This window comes from Zootoca vivipara, chromosome 13, assembly GCF_963506605.1.
Source record: "Zootoca vivipara chromosome 13, rZooViv1.1, whole genome shotgun sequence".
Classification (NCBI taxonomy): domain Eukaryota; kingdom Metazoa; phylum Chordata; class Lepidosauria; order Squamata; family Lacertidae; genus Zootoca; species Zootoca vivipara.
The window spans coordinates 53,302,833-53,321,158 of record NC_083288.1 but is presented as its reverse complement, the minus strand read 5'-3'; the positions used below and the strand labels follow the sequence as shown (position 1 = coordinate 53,321,158).

At 53.8% G+C, this 18,326-nt stretch overlaps 2 protein-coding genes across 2 annotated transcripts; both read left to right on the top strand.

Moving 5' to 3' along the window:
* The first annotated feature begins 3,082 nt into the window (after positions 1 to 3,082).
* Positions 3,083 to 7,318, top strand: LOC118095408 (uncharacterized). Its single transcript, XM_060281399.1, has 5 exons — positions 3,083 to 3,170; positions 3,315 to 3,462; positions 4,421 to 4,623; positions 6,173 to 6,364; positions 7,050 to 7,318. Exons 1-5 carry the CDS (start codon positions 3,083 to 3,085, stop codon positions 7,259 to 7,261), a joined length of 843 nt encoding a protein of 280 aa, XP_060137382.1. The 3' UTR covers positions 7,262 to 7,318.
* A 3,300-nt stretch (positions 7,319 to 10,618) lies between these two features.
* Positions 10,619 to 16,054, top strand: PSMB6 (proteasome 20S subunit beta 6). Its single transcript, XM_035137169.2, has 6 exons — positions 10,619 to 10,723; positions 13,396 to 13,463; positions 14,216 to 14,347; positions 14,844 to 14,973; positions 15,539 to 15,683; positions 15,792 to 16,054. Exons 1-6 carry the CDS (start codon positions 10,640 to 10,642, stop codon positions 15,917 to 15,919), a joined length of 687 nt encoding a protein of 228 aa, XP_034993060.1. The 5' UTR covers positions 10,619 to 10,639; the 3' UTR covers positions 15,920 to 16,054.
* The last annotated feature ends 2,272 nt before the right edge of the window (positions 16,055 to 18,326 follow it).

Genomic DNA, 18,326 nt, shown 5'->3' with positions numbered 1-18,326 from the left:
GAGATAGAGCCCAAGCAAAGGTGGATGATAAGAGGGCTGGGCTGGGCCCAGGAAGAGGTCATGGGTCGTCCTCTCCGTCACCAGGGTCCCCTGCCCCACCCAACGCCCCCCCCCCCAGCCAGGCCTTGGTTTCTCCCCCTCCCCCCCCCCGGGCAAGGCAGGAAGTGGGGAATCAGCTGTTCTTCTGCGTGTGGCAGATAAAGGGTGAGGTTTCCCCACAAAATCGGGGTCCCTGGGCTGCGAGGTCCTTCGTGCACAGCTTCCCCAGACTCAGGTAAAAAAAAAGAGAGAGAGAGAGAGGCAGACCCCTTCCCTCGGCCCTGGGGGGCCACACTAACACTGCAGTGCGGGCTTGGGGGGCACACTTTTGGGTCTCCTGAGGGGGGGTCTAGGCTGGCTGGGCAGGGCCAGGAGGGAAGGAAGGAGGCGTGGGAGGCCCCCTATTTAAAGGGATCCCCCTTTTTTGAACACCCAGCTGCCTCACCCTGACCCCAGGGAAGGGCCCTGGGGCCACATCTCCCAGCTCAACCCCCCCCCCCCAAGATTTCCTGCCCCCCGTCCTCTTCCCTCCTTGCTCCTGCCTCCAGTTTGCACTAGGGCAGCAAAATAGAGGATTTCCTGAGTCCCACCGCAGAGCTTGGGCGCTGAGCTCAGGGTGCAAGGAGGGCCCAGGGAGGGGGTCCTGGGGGGTAGGGGGGGCTAAATGGCAGGCCTCAGCCACAACCGAGGAAGGGGTAATTGCGGCGGGAGTTCCTCTGAGCACGCCAAGAGTATCATTCCGTTGCAGCCTGACTCTGGACCGGGGTGAGGACTTGCAAAATGTGGAGGGGAGCCACATTTTGGGTGGGTGGAGGGAGGGAAGAAGCAGCCGCCTTTAAGCCCCTGACAGCAGAAAGTGGGAAGAAGATGGTTGGGAGCAAGCAAGAGACCCAGAACGCAGGAAGGAGTTGCTGGGGCCCCTGAGCGCACGCAGAGTGCCTTTCCCCTCACCACTGAGCCATCGCACCCAGCCCCCGTTTGTGAGGGACTGGGGAAGCGCCCCCTCGCAATGGCAGCCCTTTTGTCTTCCTCATCACGGCAGAGCTGAGCCCCGGCACCTCTGCAGAGAAATCCATAATAATAATAAATTAATAATATATATTATTATTACCGGTAATCCAGCACTTGGCACCAAGTGCTCCTGCAAGACTTTCTTCTGGCACTGTTTTTTTGAAACACAGAGGCAGCACTGATTGCTTAGACTCCATGAGAGCGTAGAACTGTCGAGTTGGAAGGGACCCCTGAGGGTCATCTAGCCCAACCCCCTTCAAGGCAGGACTCTAAAGTCAAGCATCCGTTGTTCATTAGAGGTGGGTCAAGAGGGCCCCTGCCGTCCCCTCCTGGAAAGGGTTGAGGGGAACCCAAGGGGTGTTCTCGGCTTATGTAGGCCCAAACACACCTTTATTTACTTACATTCCTGCATTGCAAGGGGTTGGATTAGACCAGGCATCCCCAAACTTCGGCCCTCCAGATGTTTTGGACTACAATTCCCATCTTCCCCGACCACTGGTCCTGTTAGCGAGGGATCATGGGAATTGTAGGCCAAAACATCTGGAGGGCCGACGTTTGGGGATGCCTGGACTAGACATTCCAACCCTACAATCGTATGATTTATTTAACACGTTTGCACCCCACCAGTTCCCCCCAAAGTGGCCCACGTGGTTCCCCAGCTCTCCCGTTTACGCTCACAACAACCCTGCGAGGTAGGGTAGGCCGAGAGTCAGCAACCACCCACCAAGATCACCCCAGGAGCTGCTGAGGGGGTGGGATTTGAACCCTGCTCTCCCCCAGGTCCTAGCCCAAGTGGGAGCCGTCCAAGTGGGAGCCAGCCAGGTCTATGGTGCACCTTAGACTGGGCCTGCCAATCCTCTGCAGGGAACCGGTCCCTCTCCCTGGGTGTGGAAAGAGGGGAGGTCAGGGTCAAGGAGCCCAGAGGCCCACCCCAAAAAGCTTGCCAGGACAGCAGGAGCCCCCCACCCACCACAGAGCTTGGCCTGGAACAAGGGCCCGGGGTCTGTGTTGTGCACGCCTAGGGTGCATTAGGAAGACTGAGTGCCACCTGTGCATGTGCAGAGTGCATTCGCCCCGCGGCTGAAGGAACTCGCACTCGGTGGTGGCGCCCGCCCTGTGGAACCGTCCTCCCACCAGATGCCAAAGGAAAAAACACCTACCAGACTTTTAGAAGACATCTGAAGGCAGCCCTGTTTAGGGAAGCTTATCCTATCTGAAGGACTATTGCATTTTAATATTTTGTCCGAAGCCGCTCAGAGTGGTTGAGGAAACCCAGCCAGATGGGTGGGGTATAAATAATAAATTAATTATTATTATTATTATTATTATTGTGTTTGGATAGCGGCAGCACCTGGCTAACACGGGAACTCATGAACATCCCAGGAAGCTGAATGTGGGAAGATGCAGTGCAGATAAAATCAAGCCCTCCACGTGGCACATAGCCTACGGAACTCACTCCCACAGGAGGCAGCAACAGCCACCAATCTGGATGGCTTTAATAGAGGAATAGACAAATGCACAGAGGAGGAGAGGGCAATCAATGGAGTCTGAATCCCAGTTGTCGTAAACTGCAGGAGAGAGTTGCTCGTGCCCTGCTTTTAGGTTTCCCCTAACGGACACCCGGCTGGCCCCTGTGAGAACAGGATTCTGGACTAGAGAGGCCATTTGACCAGATCCAGCTCAAGGGTCTCCTTATATTCTTAGGAAGACCAGGTGCCATCTGAGCATGTGCAGAGTGCACGCCCCTGACCAAGCTCCCCCCGGCACCCATGAGCCCCACTCCAGGGCGGGGCGCGCATTTGGCCCCAGGGCCGGCACCTGGGAATACCAGGCTCACCTGCCCCTCCCTTCCCTTGAATGCAGGCAGGACGTCAGGGCCTCATCCTGCAAGGGCAACAGCGCAATCAGCTCTTTCCCAGGTGCAGGTGAGGCCAGGCCACACCTGGTCCCAGCAGCCCCTAAGAGAGAAGCAAAGGGTACTTAAAGCTTGGGGTTGTTGTTTTTTTCTAGGCTCACAGCTTCTGTTGGCACCATGTCTGAGGGGGGACCACTGCTGGAGGGCAGCCAGTCGGCCCTCTTGGCGGCCACAGAGGAGTCCACGGTCCACTCCGTCCTGATGGGTGAGTCTTCCCTTCCCAACTTTGACCATTGTTGAGTTGGAAGGGACACCCAGGGGTCATCTAGCCCACCCCCTGCGATGCGTCTATGAGCTGCGACCTTCATCCAAGGTCCTTCTCCCTGGTCCCTGCTCCCTGCATCCACAGGAGGTCTGGAGGGCGCAGCACGAGAACGGGGCCTTTTCAGGGGTGGCTCCCCACTTGAGGAAGTCTCTCCCCAGAGGAGCTCGCCAGGCAAAAACATCCCCTTTTTCCCCATCGGGTCTTTGGCCTTTGACTCTGGCCTGGCTGTGGTGTATTAATTAGCTTTGAAAGAATAAAAATGTGTTTTAAGTTCCTGCTCCCTCCCCCCCCCCCCCCAGCTGCCACATTTTCTAATGTACATATTCTTTTGCATAAAATTATTGTAAGCTGCTTTGAGTTGCTTTGCCGGAACAACAGGAAGAAAAAGGCTAATAAATTTAATAATTAATAGTAATTAATAGTGTGGGAATTGCAGGTCATGCAGAGCCTCTGTAGCAATGATGATGGTGGTGGTTTTTCCCCCTTCATTTTTAATTTTTCTTAAAATAATTTGTTCGTTTTCCATTTTATATTATTAAAACACAATCGCATATTCGTAATATTTGTTCAAATGAACTGCCGGCCTCCTCCCATCCCAACTCATGGTTTCCTTAATCGTTTTTTATCTCTTGGCATTTATACATCTTCCTCCTTACTTTAAATTCGACCAAATATCATGCTTATAACCAATATGTAAAAAGGTATATATCTGAACATTACAAGCCTTCTTAATTGAGTCCTGCCAATGTTCATCTTCGTCTGTCCTGTTGCTGTTGCATGCCTAAACAATCTTTGATCTTTTTTGGGAATCTCTTCCCCTATTATTCCTAGGAAAAATGCTTCTGGTTTCTTAACAAACGTACTTTTATACATTTTCTTTAACTCATTATGTATCATATCCCAGGATAAGCTTTCCACCACATGTGATAAAAAAAAAATCCCTTCTTTTTCTTTACATTTCCAACAATCCTTATTTTTAAATTTATACATTTCAGCTACGGTAGTTTTGCTGGTGTTAAATACCATCTATACATCATTTTCATAATATTCTCTTTGAATGTGGCGCAGGCAGTGAGGTCAATTCCTTCCTTGCCATAACTTTCCCCAAGCCTCTAATTGAATATTATATCTAATATCTAGCGCCCATCTGATCATGACCATTTTCACTTGGCATGCCATTCTAACAATAGTTTATACATTTCTGAGAGTGTTTTTCTTTCGTCAGCTAACAATTCTGTTTCTAATTTGGATCTTGTTGCTTCAAAGCCGTTTCAAAAAATTTTTATCACCATTAATGGTGATACTGCAGATATCTTATTTCATAATTTTTGCTTCCTTTCAGTTCTGGCGAAGATCCTGTTCGCTGCCCCGACCATCGCTGGCATTGTTGTAGGTGAGTCAGTTAAAATAATGTGCAATGTTCTCCTTTTGCAGAGACTCGATCTCTGCCTGCCTGCCTGTCTCTGCACCAGTGAATTAACCTGCTAATGCATTGCTACTGACTAGAGCAGTGATTCCCCAAGTCTTTTTTTAGAGCCCCTGCCTCCCCCTTTGGTTCTAGAAATTACTGTATTCTGAATAGCTGCTTGCACGACCCACTAAGGAAGGCGATATTAACCCGGTCCGATTCAGCAAGAGAGTATTGCAGGGCAAGGGAATTTGCAGCACAAAGTGTTTATACCTCTAACTGCTCTCTGTCTCGGGGCCGTGGGTTCGAGTCCCACCTTGGGCAAAAGATTCCTGCATTGCAGGCGGGGGTTGGGCTGGATGACCCTCGGGGGTCCCTTCCAGTTCTGCAGTTCCATGATTTGGCCACTCTCTCCCTGGAGAAGCATGACTGTAGATTTCCTTGTTCCAACAGGCTTTGGGGAACAGGCTGCTTTTAAAGAAAAGGCTGGTGCTATGCTGTTTTTTATTATCTGTAATGTTTTAAACAGATTTTATGCACGGGTATAGATATATGGTTGTTTTTTCCACAGTTTGTATTATTTTTCCGCAGCATGCAGAAGCCTTCCCCTACCACCGATGTGCGGTAACTAATTCATCAGGAAATCAATAGCTATCTTGCAATCTCTGACAACTCAGAATTGCAAATACAGATGCAACCGCAGGAAACGGCCTTGAAAGCGATAAGAGCAGGGAAACTTTGAGCTCAAAGCGAGGGAGGTGTTTCGCACCCAGCTCCAGCTCAGCTCAAGGAAGCTCTGGGCAGTGGCCCGGTGCCATTTTAAGAGGCTCATCCAGAAACACTCACTGCCTGGTCTATGGCCAGGCTAGGGAGGGAGCCCCAGGGGTCATCTAGTCCAACCCCCTGCAATAAAGGAATCCCAAACGGAAAAATCCCTGATCGGTGGCTGTTCAGTTAGTTGGTTGGAGTTTTGCATGTGGCCTGCATGGCTTCTAGCTCTTCCCACAACTCTGATTCTTTGGCAAACATCCTGGAGTCGAGTGTGAGTCTTCCTCCTCCTGCTGCTGCTGCTGCCAAGATAGGATTGTATTTGTTTTATTTATGCTCAAGATGGGATACGAGGTTCTCTACCCTCCTCGTTTAATCCCCACAACGACCCTGCGAGGCAGACCCCACCCTCACCCCCAATGTCACACCTAGCGAGCTACGTGGTTGAGCAGAGGGATTTGAACCCTGGTCTCTCCCAGGCCCTAGTCAGGCACTCCAACCACTAAGCCACGCTGCCTCTTGGGGTTGCCGTTTGGGGTGGGGCGCCTCCTTCTGGCTCCCCACCCTGGCAGTGGGCTGCAGCCGAAGGGCAGTCGGCAGCTGCGATTCCTTGGACTGGGGGTCCCTCGGGGGTCCCTTCCAACTCTGAGCACTGGGAAGCGGCAGTGGCAGTGGGGGGAAGGGTCCCACATCTGTGGCCAGGAGGAAGAGGAAGAGTCCGGAGTTCCTGGGTGCTGAGCCTCTCCCGCTGTGCCTCCACCTGCAGGAGCAGTCTACCTCGGCCAGTGCCCCCAGCAGCCTCTCATCCCCATCTACCTGATCGTCCTGAGTGCGGTTGTCCTTCTGCTGCTGCTCCTCAGCTGCCTGCCCTGTGGGGATGGCACGGACCGGCCCAACCCCTGGGCCCAGCGCTTCCGGGCCGCCTGCTGCCTCTTCCTCTGCATCTGGTTCCTGGCAGGTGAGTCTCCCCGCCTGCCTCTTCCCCACAAACCTGGCACGGTGGTGGGGCGGAAACCTGCCCTCTCCCCATAAAAGGGAGCCCGGGCCTTTCCATCTCTCCTTCCCTGGAGGTTTCTAAGCAGGGGTTTGTGTCTAAGGATGCCTATGCTGCGCTTCCCGCTTCCTGCCGGGTTGGGATGGATGGCCTTTGGGTACCCCCTTCTGACTCCATGAACCATTCGAAACAGGGGTCTTCAAAAGGGGGTTCGATGGAACTCCCACAAATGAATTGTGGGTTTGCCTCGGGTGGACAGGCAGGCGGGTGCTTCCCTGCCTGAAAGGGGCGCAAGGGGCTTCGTCTTGGTGCCATCGTATTTGCAGATGCCTGGGCTGGGGGAGGGGGGGCAGCACTGCAGAAAAGGATCTGGGGAAGAGCTGCAGGTCAGCGAGGGGACCCCTATCCAAGTCCCTTGTTCACCCCCCACCAAAACCTCCAGGGGTGGAGGCAGAGAGGCTGGGAAAGGCCCTTCTTTTCCCGCCTTACCAGGGGGTTGGTCTAGATGGCCCTTGGGGGTCCCTTCAGGCTCTACAATTCTGTGATTTGTATTGAGGTCTGACTTTCCTACGTGTCCTTGAGCTGGGTGCCTGTCTGCGCCTCCCCGCCCCATTTTAACCCTGCCTCCCATTCTCCCCCCTTCCAACAGGCAACGTGTGGGTCTACACCATCTACCCCCCCAACTACGACCCAGCCGGCCACCCCACCTTCTGCCAGCGCACCATCTTCCTCTTCGCCTTCGCCGTCACCACGGGCGTCTACGTAGTCCTTGCTGTGGCTCTGCTCGTTGCCCTCTCTGTCCTTCTGGGACTCTTCCTCTTCATGCCACGCGGGGGGTGTGGCTCTCGGGGGGACCCTTGACAGCCCTTGGGTTGGGTCTCTCTCTTTGGGGGTGTACATTTTTTGCTACTGTATTATTAAAGCGGCCATTGAATAATTCCTCCCCTCTCTTAACCTCTGGGGAGAGGGAGGGGGGCAAGCCAGCTCAGCAATGCTCTCCACTCCAGGAACTACCCAGGCAGGTAGCCATGGCACAGGTGTCTTTTTTGGAGGGGGGGGGTTAAAGGCTGGTTCGTGTCGGACCCCACCCAGAATCTGGTGTCTGGTCTGGGTGCCACAGTTTAAGGAGACTGACAAGCAGGAACGGGTGCAGAGGAGGGCAACCAAGATGATCAAGGGTCTGGAAGCCAAGCCTGATGAGGAACGGTTGAAGGAGCTGGGGATGTTTAGCCTGGAAAAGAGGAGACTGAAAGGAGAGATGATGATAGCCATCTTTAAATATCTCAAATGACTATCCCATGGAGGATGGAGCAAGCTTGTTTTCTCCTGCTCTGGGGGGTAAGGCTCGAACTCAGGGCTTCAAATTGCAAGAAAGGAGATTCTGACCACCACTCAACTGCCCCATTTTAAGCGGGACATTCTGGAATTACAGAAGCCAAACTCAGCTTCTGACGTGATCCCAGAACGTCCAGCGTTTTTGGTCTGGACCGAAACACACTCCTTTTTCATTCTAGTGCTCTGGCACGAGTTTGGTGAGTTGCGTCAGAGCGCCGGAACAAAGACGAGTATTTTTTCCCCCTTTCACACAAAAACTCTGGCCATAAAAATACGAGTCCTGATTTTGGTCCTCAAGGTGTTGGAGGTTATGCAGCCCCTGGCAACAAGGGCAAGGGACAGGGGTGCAGGGATGAATCCCACCCCTCCATTTTAAAGCAGGGTTTTAAAGTCAATTGGACTGTGGTGGAGGAGCACTAAAGCTGCTGGTACACTTGCAAAGCTAAGCAGGGTGCAGCCGAGTTTCAAATTGGATGGGAACCTGTTTGTTGCGACTCCTGCCTTGCAGGGGCTGGACTAGAGGACCTTCAGGATTCCTCCCACTCCATGAAAAATTGCACTGGCCTACATTGCAGGGCTGTTGTGCAGCGCTCAGAGTTGTTTTAATTATCAGGAAAGCAAACAAGATCCAGAGGACAGGATCACACTTCAAAATGACCTTAACAGATTAGACAACTGGGCCAAAGCAAACAAGATGAATTTTAACAAGGAGAAATGTAAAGTACTACACTTGGGCAAAAAAAATGAAAGGCACAAATATAGGATGGGAGACACCTGGCTTGAGAGCAGTACATGTGAAAAGGATCTAGGAGTCCTGGTAGACCACAAACTTGACATGAGTCAGCAGTGTGATGCAGCAGCTAAAAAAGCCAATGCAATTCTGGGCTGCATCAATAGGAGTATAGCATCTAGATCTAGGGAAGTAATAGTACCACTGTATTCTGCTCTGGTCAGACCTCACCTGGAGTACTGTGTCCAGTTCTGGGCACCCCAGTTCAAGAAGGATACTGACAAGCTGGAATGTGTCCAGAAGAGGGCAACCAAAATGGTCAAAGGCCTGGAAACGATGCCTTATGAGGAACGGCTTAGGGAGCTGGGTATGTTTAGCCTGGAGAAGAGAAGGTTAAGGGGTGATATGATAGCCATGTTCAAATATATGAAAGGATGTCATATGGAGGAGGGAGAAAGCTGCTCCAGAGAAGCGGAAACGGAGCAATGGATTCAAACTACAAGAAAGAAGATTCCACCTCAACATTAGGAAGAACTTTCTGACAGTAAGAGCTGTTCGGCAGTGGAATTTGCTACCAAGGAGTGTGGTGGTGGGGTCTCCCTCTTTGGAGGTCTTTAAGCAGAGGCTTGACAGACATATGTCAAGAATGCTTTGATGGTGTTTCCTGCTTGGCAGGGGGTTGGACTGGATGGCCCTTGTGGTCTCTTCCAACTCTATGATTCTATGAGTTGGAACATCATCTCCTAGGGTTGCCAGACTCAATAGAGGACAGGACTTCTGTGCCTTTAATTGCCCTGCTCTCTTCTGAGTCTGGAAACCTTAAAGAGAAACCAGCACACCCTTTGTTTAATTTCCAAGCAAAGGGTCTGCTGGACTCTTCCCCACAACCTGGTGCCCTTCCAGGGCTGGTATGCAACTATTGTTTACTCAGAGTAGACCCAATGAAATGAATGGGGTCATCTCAAGCCGTTTACTCCGAGCGGAGCCTGCGCAGAAAGCCGCCTCTTGCCTCGTACGGGCAGCTCTAGCGCCCACTTCCGCCCTTCCGTGACGAAAACAGGAAATAGCCTCAAAGGGAGGGGGAAACGTAAGGAAATGCTCTTCTAGGACTTCATGAGAAAAGGTCTATGGTCGGGAGGAGGCCAGGGTGAACCTCAGAAGTAGGAAAGTGAAGAGTGATGCGCCCGATTTCCTAAAACTTCCTCCGAGATGCCATTTTCAGTTGGGGGTGGGGAACTGCTGCTCAAAGTGGGGTCCTCCTGCAAAAGGGAGAGGGAGTGCAAATCTCGATACAAAGAGTCACCCCCCCAATTGAAGGTTGGAGGGGGCTGGGAGCGAGTCCTGCAGCTTCGTGCGCTCTTAATAAAATGCGTGTCAGGAGGCAAGATGAGCGGACAGCGAACGACAGCCCTGCCGTGTTGTACCATCAGGGGGGCCAACTTGAATAAAACGTTGGGGGACCCAGTTAAGACCCGCATCGCATAGTCGACCACAGAACACGTTGCACGCATACTAATTGGAATGGCGATGCCCATCAGCACTGGGGTTTACAACAACCCTGCGGTGCAGGCCCACCCTCCCCGCTGCTGGAGTTCGGATGGAGCTGCGGAGGGATCCCGGCCCAAGAGGCAGCAGAGGAGAAGCGACCCCGGACAGGAGAAGGAAGAGCAGGGGAAGCCCTTTCTGGGCTGCCAGCGGGTTTTTTTGGGGGGTGCCCATTCAAGGCTGGGTGCAAAGAGAAGGAAAAATGAAATTCTGAATTTCTCCTTTGGGAGCAGCAGCTGTGCAATAAAATATAGACTTATAAACAGCCTTTGCTTTTAGGGTGCCTTTCTGGAAGCGCGTGTTGCTTCGCTTTCGCTCGTGTTTTTATTATATGCTTTGTGCATGTTTATGCTATGATCCTCCCCGAGGTACACCATTATAATACGTAAAACGAGAGAATAAATAAAACCCGGAAAATCGGCGCAGGCGTCCCTTCTACAACTTACAGCTCTGCGGCGTGAGAAAACCCCATCCCTGCGAGAAGGGGGAAGCGCTACGGAACCCGGAAAGTGGCCGCAGATCCCGCCCCTCCTTCCCTGCTCGCAGCTCTACGTGCGCGATTCTCCCGCAAAGCGCGCCCCGCGCGATGGCTCGGCTGTTTCGCGACAGTGTCGTAGCTCAGATCCAAGATGGCGGCGCCGGCGATGCTGAGGCCGAGCGTCGGGATGGAGGCGCGGTGTCCGGACTGGACCCAGCAGGCCGTCACCACCGGGGTGAGTGTGTGTGTGTGTGTGTGTGTGTGTGTGTGTGTGTGTGAGAATTGGGGCGGGGGGCTCTGTCTCCAGGGAGCCCGCCCCCACAACAACCCCCCGAGGTAGGCCAGGCCTGTGGGAGGGGGGGGAGCAGGTCCTACCTCCCTTTCTCTGGGGTGGGGAGAAGGTGGGGGTCAGGGTGCTCAGGTCCCTGCCCCGAAGAGGCTGCCCCCCTATGGCTGGCCTGGGAGTCCGCTCCTCGTGGCCTCCCCCAAGGTTGCCCCCTGTCCTGTGTAATGGCGGATTGCTCCCTCCTTCGATGCCAAAGGCTTCGTCGTCCTGCCTTGGAGCAGCTGATTCCCGCATTTCCGGTCTCTCGTCTCCCTCTAGATGGCCTGTGAGGGACCCGCCCCCCCCCCCCCAAGTGCCCGTGTCTGAAAGGGTCGCGTGTCTGAGCTCTGCGTAGCCAAGCACAGGCAGGTTTACAAACTCTCTTGTGTGCGTTAGAGGGAGAGATCCCAAAGGGGCCGTCCTGTGAGGCTGCAGTAGATTGTAATGGATTGCTCTGAAGTCCCTTCAGAACTAGATTTAAAATAGTTTTTGCCAGGAAAAAGGTGGCCATCCTATCTCTCTCCACCCTGAGCAGGTGGGCTTCCTCCCTGGTAGGCACACACAGAGGACAACTTATCGGTTATTTGTTATTACTGTCTTATTATTGTTATTGTCTTGAAAGATCTACATTGGCTCCCAGTACGTTTCTGAGCACAATTCAAAGTGTCGGTGCTGACCTTTAAAGCCCTAAATGGCCTCGGCCTCAAAAGCTCTCGGTCTTGTATACCTGAAGGAGCATCTCCACCTCCATCATTCTGCCCGGACACTGAGGTCCAGCACCGAGGGCCTTCTGGCGGTTCCCTCATTGTGAGAAGCCAAGTTGCAGGGAACTAGGCAGAGGGCCTTCTCGGTGTTGGCGCCTGCCCTGTGGAACGCCCTCCCAACAGATGTCAAAAAGGAAAACAACTACCAGACTTTTAGAAGACATCTGAAGGCAGCCCTGTTCAGGGAGGCTTTTAATGTTTAATAGATTAGTGTCTTTTATTTTTCTGTTGGAAGCCGCCCAGAGTGGCTGGGGAAACCCCGCCAGATGGGCAGGGTATAAATTTATTATTATTATTATTATTATTATTATTATTATTATTATTATTATTATTTGTATACTGCATGAATGTACAAGATGAGAATGCAAAATGCATAGTAAAAATTTGAATGAAACAAAAACAATACTCCCCCCCCCCAAAAAAAAACACATTTAAAAGCACATAGGAAAGGCCTGGTTGAAGAGGAATGTTTCCGCCCCCTAAAGCAGGCATCCCTAACTCGGCCCTCCAGATGTTTTGGGACTACAATTCCCACCATCCCTGACCATTGGTCTGTTAGCTAGAGTGATGGGAGTTGTAGTCCCAAAACATCTGGAGGGCCGAGTTTGGGGATGCCTGTCCTAAAGGTATGTAAGGAAGGCCTCTTCGCTGCATTTTATATCCTGCCCTTTTTTCCTCCCAGGAGCTCAAGGCAGCATATGCACATGGTTCTCTCTGCCGCCGTCTTCTGTTTCATCCTCACAACAGCTTTGCTGTGTAAGTTGGGCTGAGACAAAGGCAGTGCCTGGTCCCAGGAGACACACACAAGTGAGATTCATGGCAGGGGGCAGAAGTCAAACCCTGGTCTCTCCCAGAGGCCCTGCTCCACCACTGCCCCTGTGGCTATCATCCTTTACCTGTGGAATTTGTTAGCTGCTTTTCCTTGCCCAGGGCAGCCCAAAGCAGCTTACAGCCAAACATATTTGGGACTAAATGCTGTCACAATTAAAGGGGGGGGGAATAGTGCCGGTTGGTTTGTGTATACCCAAAGCCATTCCAAAGCAAGATGGGTAAAGCAAAATAAGATAAATCAAAGTGAAAATAATAATCAGAGCTTTGCACTCTGTCACATGAAGAAACAGCCTCTTGGAAACCAGCAAGCAGGATCTTGCTGGCCTTTGGAAGCGTTGGTGCCTCAAAAGCCCTCCTTTTCACCATTAATTCACCCAATCCTTTTTAAAAGCTATAATAATATTATAATAATAATTTATTATTCATACCCCGCCCATCTGGCTGGGTTTCCCCAGCCACTCTGGGCGGCTTACAACAGAAAAATGAAATAAAACAATTAAACATTAAAAGCCTCCCTAAACAGGGCTGCCTTCAGATGTCTTCTAAAAATCTGGTAGCTGTTTTTCTCTTTGACATCTGATGGGAGGGCGTTCCACAGGGCAGGCGCCACCACCGAGAAGGCCCTCTGCCTGGTTCCCTGCAACTTGGCTTCTCGCAACGAGGGAACCGCCAGAAGGCCCTCGGTGCTGGACCTCATTTTCTGGGCAGAACGATGGGGGTAGAGATGCTCCTTCCTATGCATGAAGAAGCCCTTCCTTTTCCCAACACATACGGCAGCAGTGGAAGAAGCTGCAGCTGGTGGGATTTCCTCCTCCCTTTGCAGATTACAATGTTCCCGCATTGCAGGGGGTTGGACTGGATGACCCTTTGGAGCCCTTGCAGCTCTGCAAATCTATGATTCTAGAAAGCCCTCAAGATCTGGGCTTGGCACCCTGGTTGGCCACACAGTCCTTGCTTGTTCCTCACCCTCTTCTTCCCCTTCCTCAGACAACCATCATGGCTGTGGAGTTTGACGGTGGGGTCGTCATCGGCGCTGACTCCAGGACCACCACGGGGTGAGTGGGGGGAAGGGGGGGCTGTCTGTGCCTGAGGAGGTGTTCCCCTCTATTCTCGGGGGGCTGGGAGCAGAATGTCATCCCGGGAAGAATAATTAGAGGAATTGCAACAACATGAAGCTGGCGCTATTTTGTGAAGGTCCGTAGCTCAGCAGTAGAGCACCTGTCCTGCATACAGAAGGCCTTAGCTTCATGGGTAGGGCTGGGAATGTCATCTTGCCTGAAACCCTGGAAAGCCATTGCTTAAATAAAAAAGAGAGTTTCAAAGCTTTACTGCAAGCAGCCTTAACCTAGTTACATAATAAACATTGCAAAATACAAAGCAACTCATTGCTCTTAAACAGATCAGCAGTGCGGTGAGCCGTTGGTGCCAGACAGTCAGGTCTGAGTTAACGTGAAGCGGCTTCCTTGGGCCCTTTTCAATTCTGCCCTTTCTCCAGAGCCATGAGGACTGGAATCTTGCTCTGACTTGGAGGGTGGGGGTGTAGCTCCGCATCAGAGCCCCTTCAATGTACGCAGGAGGCGCCAGAGTTCAGTCCCCTTGTTTGAGACCCTTCCGAGCCAGGTCAGGGGGGATGCCGACTGAGTGAGGTGGGTCGTGAGGAGGGGCGCAAGATGCTGTAATAAGACAGCTTCCAACTTCGTAAAAATGTGTGACTTCCCCTTCCGGTTCTGGAGGTTATAGGCGGCTTCTGGGCCCCTCGGACGCAGCCGCCCGACACTGATGCCAAACCCTTGCCTCCCCCTTGCAGTTCGTACATTGCCAACCGTGTCACGGACAAGCTGACGCAGATCCACGACCACATTTTCTGCTGCCGTTCGGGCTCTGCTGCCGACACCCAGGCCATTGCGGACGCCGTTACGTACCAGCTGGGCTTCCACAGGTACGGAGGGTGGGGGTGCTGGGGGCAGGGGAGGTAGGTGGGGGCGCATCTCTGGCCCCCCGAGCCTGCAGGCCTGCTGGGGCTCCACAGAACCACACTGTTTTCAACTGGGTGACAAAACTCAGCTCTGGAAGAAGGAGAGGCCTGTGAACATATTCTCTTGCTGTTCTTGGGGAATGTAATTCCCAGCTCGAGATTCTGCCAAGTCAGGAGTTCACATGGGGCAAGAGGAATCCAGAGACGTGTATCTAATGCTTTAACTTTGGGGAATCATAGAACCATGGAGTTGGGGAAGGGACCCCCAAGGGCCTTCTAGTCCAGCCCCCTGCAATGCAGATGTTGCCGGGAGGACTGTGCTTACGCACGAAGGCCGCAGAAGAAGCCTTTTCTACACACTAGAGTTGGTGGTGTGGGGTCTGCGTGGGTGACCTGCTTGCTCTGTGTGTGACCTGTATCTCTTCTTCCACCACCCCCCCCAAAAAAAACCACTGCACAGCATTGAACTGGATGAGCGCCCACTGGTGCACACAGCCGCCAACCTCTTCAAGGAGATGTGCTACCGCTACCGAGAGGACCTCACGGCCGGGATCCTCGTGGCTGGCTGGGACAAGCGCAAAGGGGGACAGGTGAGCGGGGGGCTGCCCCCAAACAAGCAAGGAAGGAAGCCGGCCACCTACCCACCCACAGGGCCAGGCCTGGATCCCCAGCATGGGCAGCCTGTGCTTGACTCTCTGAGCCCTGGTTGGGGGCGGGGGCTGTAACCTCGGTCCAGTATACCTGAAGGAGCGTCTCCACCCCCACCATTCTGCCCGGACACTGAGGTCCAGCGCCGAGGGTCTTCTGGCGGTTCCCTCGCTACGAGAAGCCAAGTTACAGGGAACCAGGCAGAGGGCCTTCTCGGTAGTGGCACCAGCCCTGTGGAATGCCCTCCCACCAGAGGTCAAAGAGAACAACAATTACCAGACCTTTAGACGGCATCTCAAGGCAGCCCTGTTTAGGGAAGCTTTTAATGTTTGATTTCTGTATTTTAATGTTTTGTTGGAAGCCGCCCAGAGTGGCTGGGGGAACCCGGCCAGATGGGCGGGGTATAAATAATAAATTATTATTATTATTATTATTATTATTATTATTATTATTATTATTAACCTCCGGATTGGCTCATACTGTGTCGTGTTCCCCCCCCCCCCCCAGGTATACTCTGTCCCCATGGGGGGGATGATGGTCCGCCAGCCCTTCTCCATCGGGGGCTCCGGCAGCTCCTACATCTACGGCTTCGTTGACGCCACTTACAAGCCGGGGATGAGCAAGGAGGAGTGTCTGAACTTCGCGGCCAACGGTAAGGATGCAAAACGGGGGGCCCTTTGCCCCTCAAATTGGGTGGGGTGTGTGTGGAGGGGTGTCCCAGTCCTCCTGGGGGGTCCTGCCTCACTCTCCTCTCTTCCAGCCCTCGCCCTGGCCATGGACCGCGACGGCTCCAGCGGGGGGGTCATCCGCCTGGCGGCCATCACCAAGGACGGCGTGGAGCGCAAGGTCATCCTCGGAAACGACCTGCCCCGGTTCTCCACCCTCTGAAAAGCGGCAGGTGGGGTGGGGAGACGCGCCGGGCCTTTGGCAGGAAGCGGGGGGGTTCGGGGAGTCTATATTTTGTTCTGCTGTCAGATTGGTTTGATGCGGCATTAAAATGTGGGAGTCGAAAACAAAGCGCCTTTGATGGTTCCTCTCAATGCCCAGGTTTTATTGGGAAAGAATCGGGGGTCAGAATCATCGTTGCGTTTATATCCCACTTTTTACCTGCAAGGAGCTCAAGGTAGCGTACGTGGCTCGCTCTCTGCTCCTTCAATAATGCACACGTTTTCTATATTTTCAGCGTTTTCAAGCTGCCTCGAGTCTTGTTGGGGGGAAGGCAGGGTAGAAATAAATATATAACCATCCCCACGACGAGCCTGCGAGGTAGGTTGGGCCGAGAGGCATTGTTACTGGCACCCAGGCAGCTTCAGGGCCCAGCGGGGGGGGGAGGATTAATAATAATAGTTTTTATTATTTGTGCCCCGTCCATCTGCCGGGGGGCGCCAGATATGAACCCTGGTCTCTTCCAGGACCTCACCCCACTGACTCTCCGGTTTGATCTGCCCGGGACTCGTAGTTTTGTGGCATAGTTAAACTGTGGAACTCCCTCCCACAGGAGGCAGGGGCGGCCACCAACCTGGATGGCTTTGTGAGAACAGGATGTTGGACTTGATGGGCCTTGATCCCTGCCTCACGTCTTTATGAATTCCTGGACCTTTCTCTGTCCCTTTGAGGCTCCTGGCACAGGAACCCTCTTAAGCAGGGGTCCCCAGACTTACCGGTGTTTGGGCCGGTTCCCACCGCGCCGATCGCGCGGCGGGCCGGCGGGTGGGGGCGCTTACTGGCGCGGCGGCGCGCTTCCAGGGTGGGAAAAGCGCTGAAAATCCGTTGTGCGCATGCGCGTGGGCCTCCCCCGACCCGGAAGTGCACTAGAAATGACTTCTTCCGGGTCGGGAGAGGCCCATACGCATGCGCACAAAGGATTTTCGGCGCTTTTTTCCCAACCCGGAAGAGCGCTGCCGCGCTGCGCACCGTAAGAGCGGGCGGCAGCGGCGGGCGGCGGGGGTCGTCGTGGGCCGGATTGGCATGCTAATTGGGCCGCATCCGGCCCCCGGGCCGTAGTCTGGGGACCCCTGCTCTTAAGAGCACAGCGCCCTGCTCTCCCTGTGCCCTCCCATGTGCCAGCAGAGGGCGCTGGTGCCTGCCGTCCCCTGTGAGGGTGGCTGACTCCGCAGGCCTGCCTGCCTCCCTCCCTCTGCTCCTGCCTGAGGTTTCTCCATCCTGCCCGCAATTGTTCCCAGGCTGTGATTACCCTGGTGAGATAAGGGGTTACGCCCAGCCTAGGAGGAAGGTGCCGCCGGCCTGCCCAGGCTGCCCACTCCCAAACTCCCCTTTTTTGGGGGGGTGAAGACGCAATGCAGAAAACACAGGCCCTTGAACCACAATTTTGGGGCCTGCCGTCCTTTAATGTTCACTTTTAACGGCCCGACGTGTTTTCTTCTCCGCCGCCTGCCTGTTTTGGTGGGTGGGGTGTCTGGTTTCGCACTCGGCCCTTCCCTCTTTCCTGCTCCAGCCTGCCTTCTGCTTGGACCGGGCGGGCGGGCTGGGCCCAGCGCCAGCGCCGGAGGAGAGGCGTTGACACGCAAGCAGCTCGCCACACTGGCTGGCCCCCCTGCCCAGCAGCTCAACGTGGCAAAAAGAATTGGGGCCTGCCCCCTCCCTCTGTTTGGAGCCCCAGACACACACACCCCACCTACCCCTTGTAAGCCGGGCCTGGTTTGAGAAGTACAGGAGGGACGGCAGCGGGAGCTTGACTCTCGGAGTCTTGGAAGGGGGCACCATGGGTCATCTAGCCCAACCCTGATTCAAAAAAAAAAAAATAAGCATCTGAAACGAGGATGGGGGAGTAACACTTTTTTATTGCTCCATAATTGCTGCTGGGGCTCTGGATCGGGACCCAAGCCTGCAAACCTCTCTACTTCTGGTTACACCCATCTGAGCCCCACAACTAGTCCGCTCCAGTTTGGGGTCGCTGCCCAAATCCTGGCTTGCGTCTGACCCCTTATTTGACCTCCCCATCTTCCGTGTTGGGGGGGGGGGTTGGGGAAGCAGCCAAGCCGCCTCTTCTCATCCAAGTAGCTTCCAACACGCAGGCTGCACTCTGCTGTCAACGAGTTTGCTGGGGGGGGAAGTGGGGGACCTGGACCGACCCCCCACTCTTTATCGCCAGCAGTCTCCTGTGGGGCCCTAGCTCCGCCTGCCTGCTCCAGGGACACCTGCTGGGGTGGGGGGAGTGATCCTCTGAAGATGGGAGCTCAGCTGGTCGCTTCCCTCTCGGAGTCCAGCTGGTGGCGGAAGGAGACCCTGGCCTTTCCGCTGAAGTAGGCCCGTCCACTCTGGGAGTCTGTCTCGC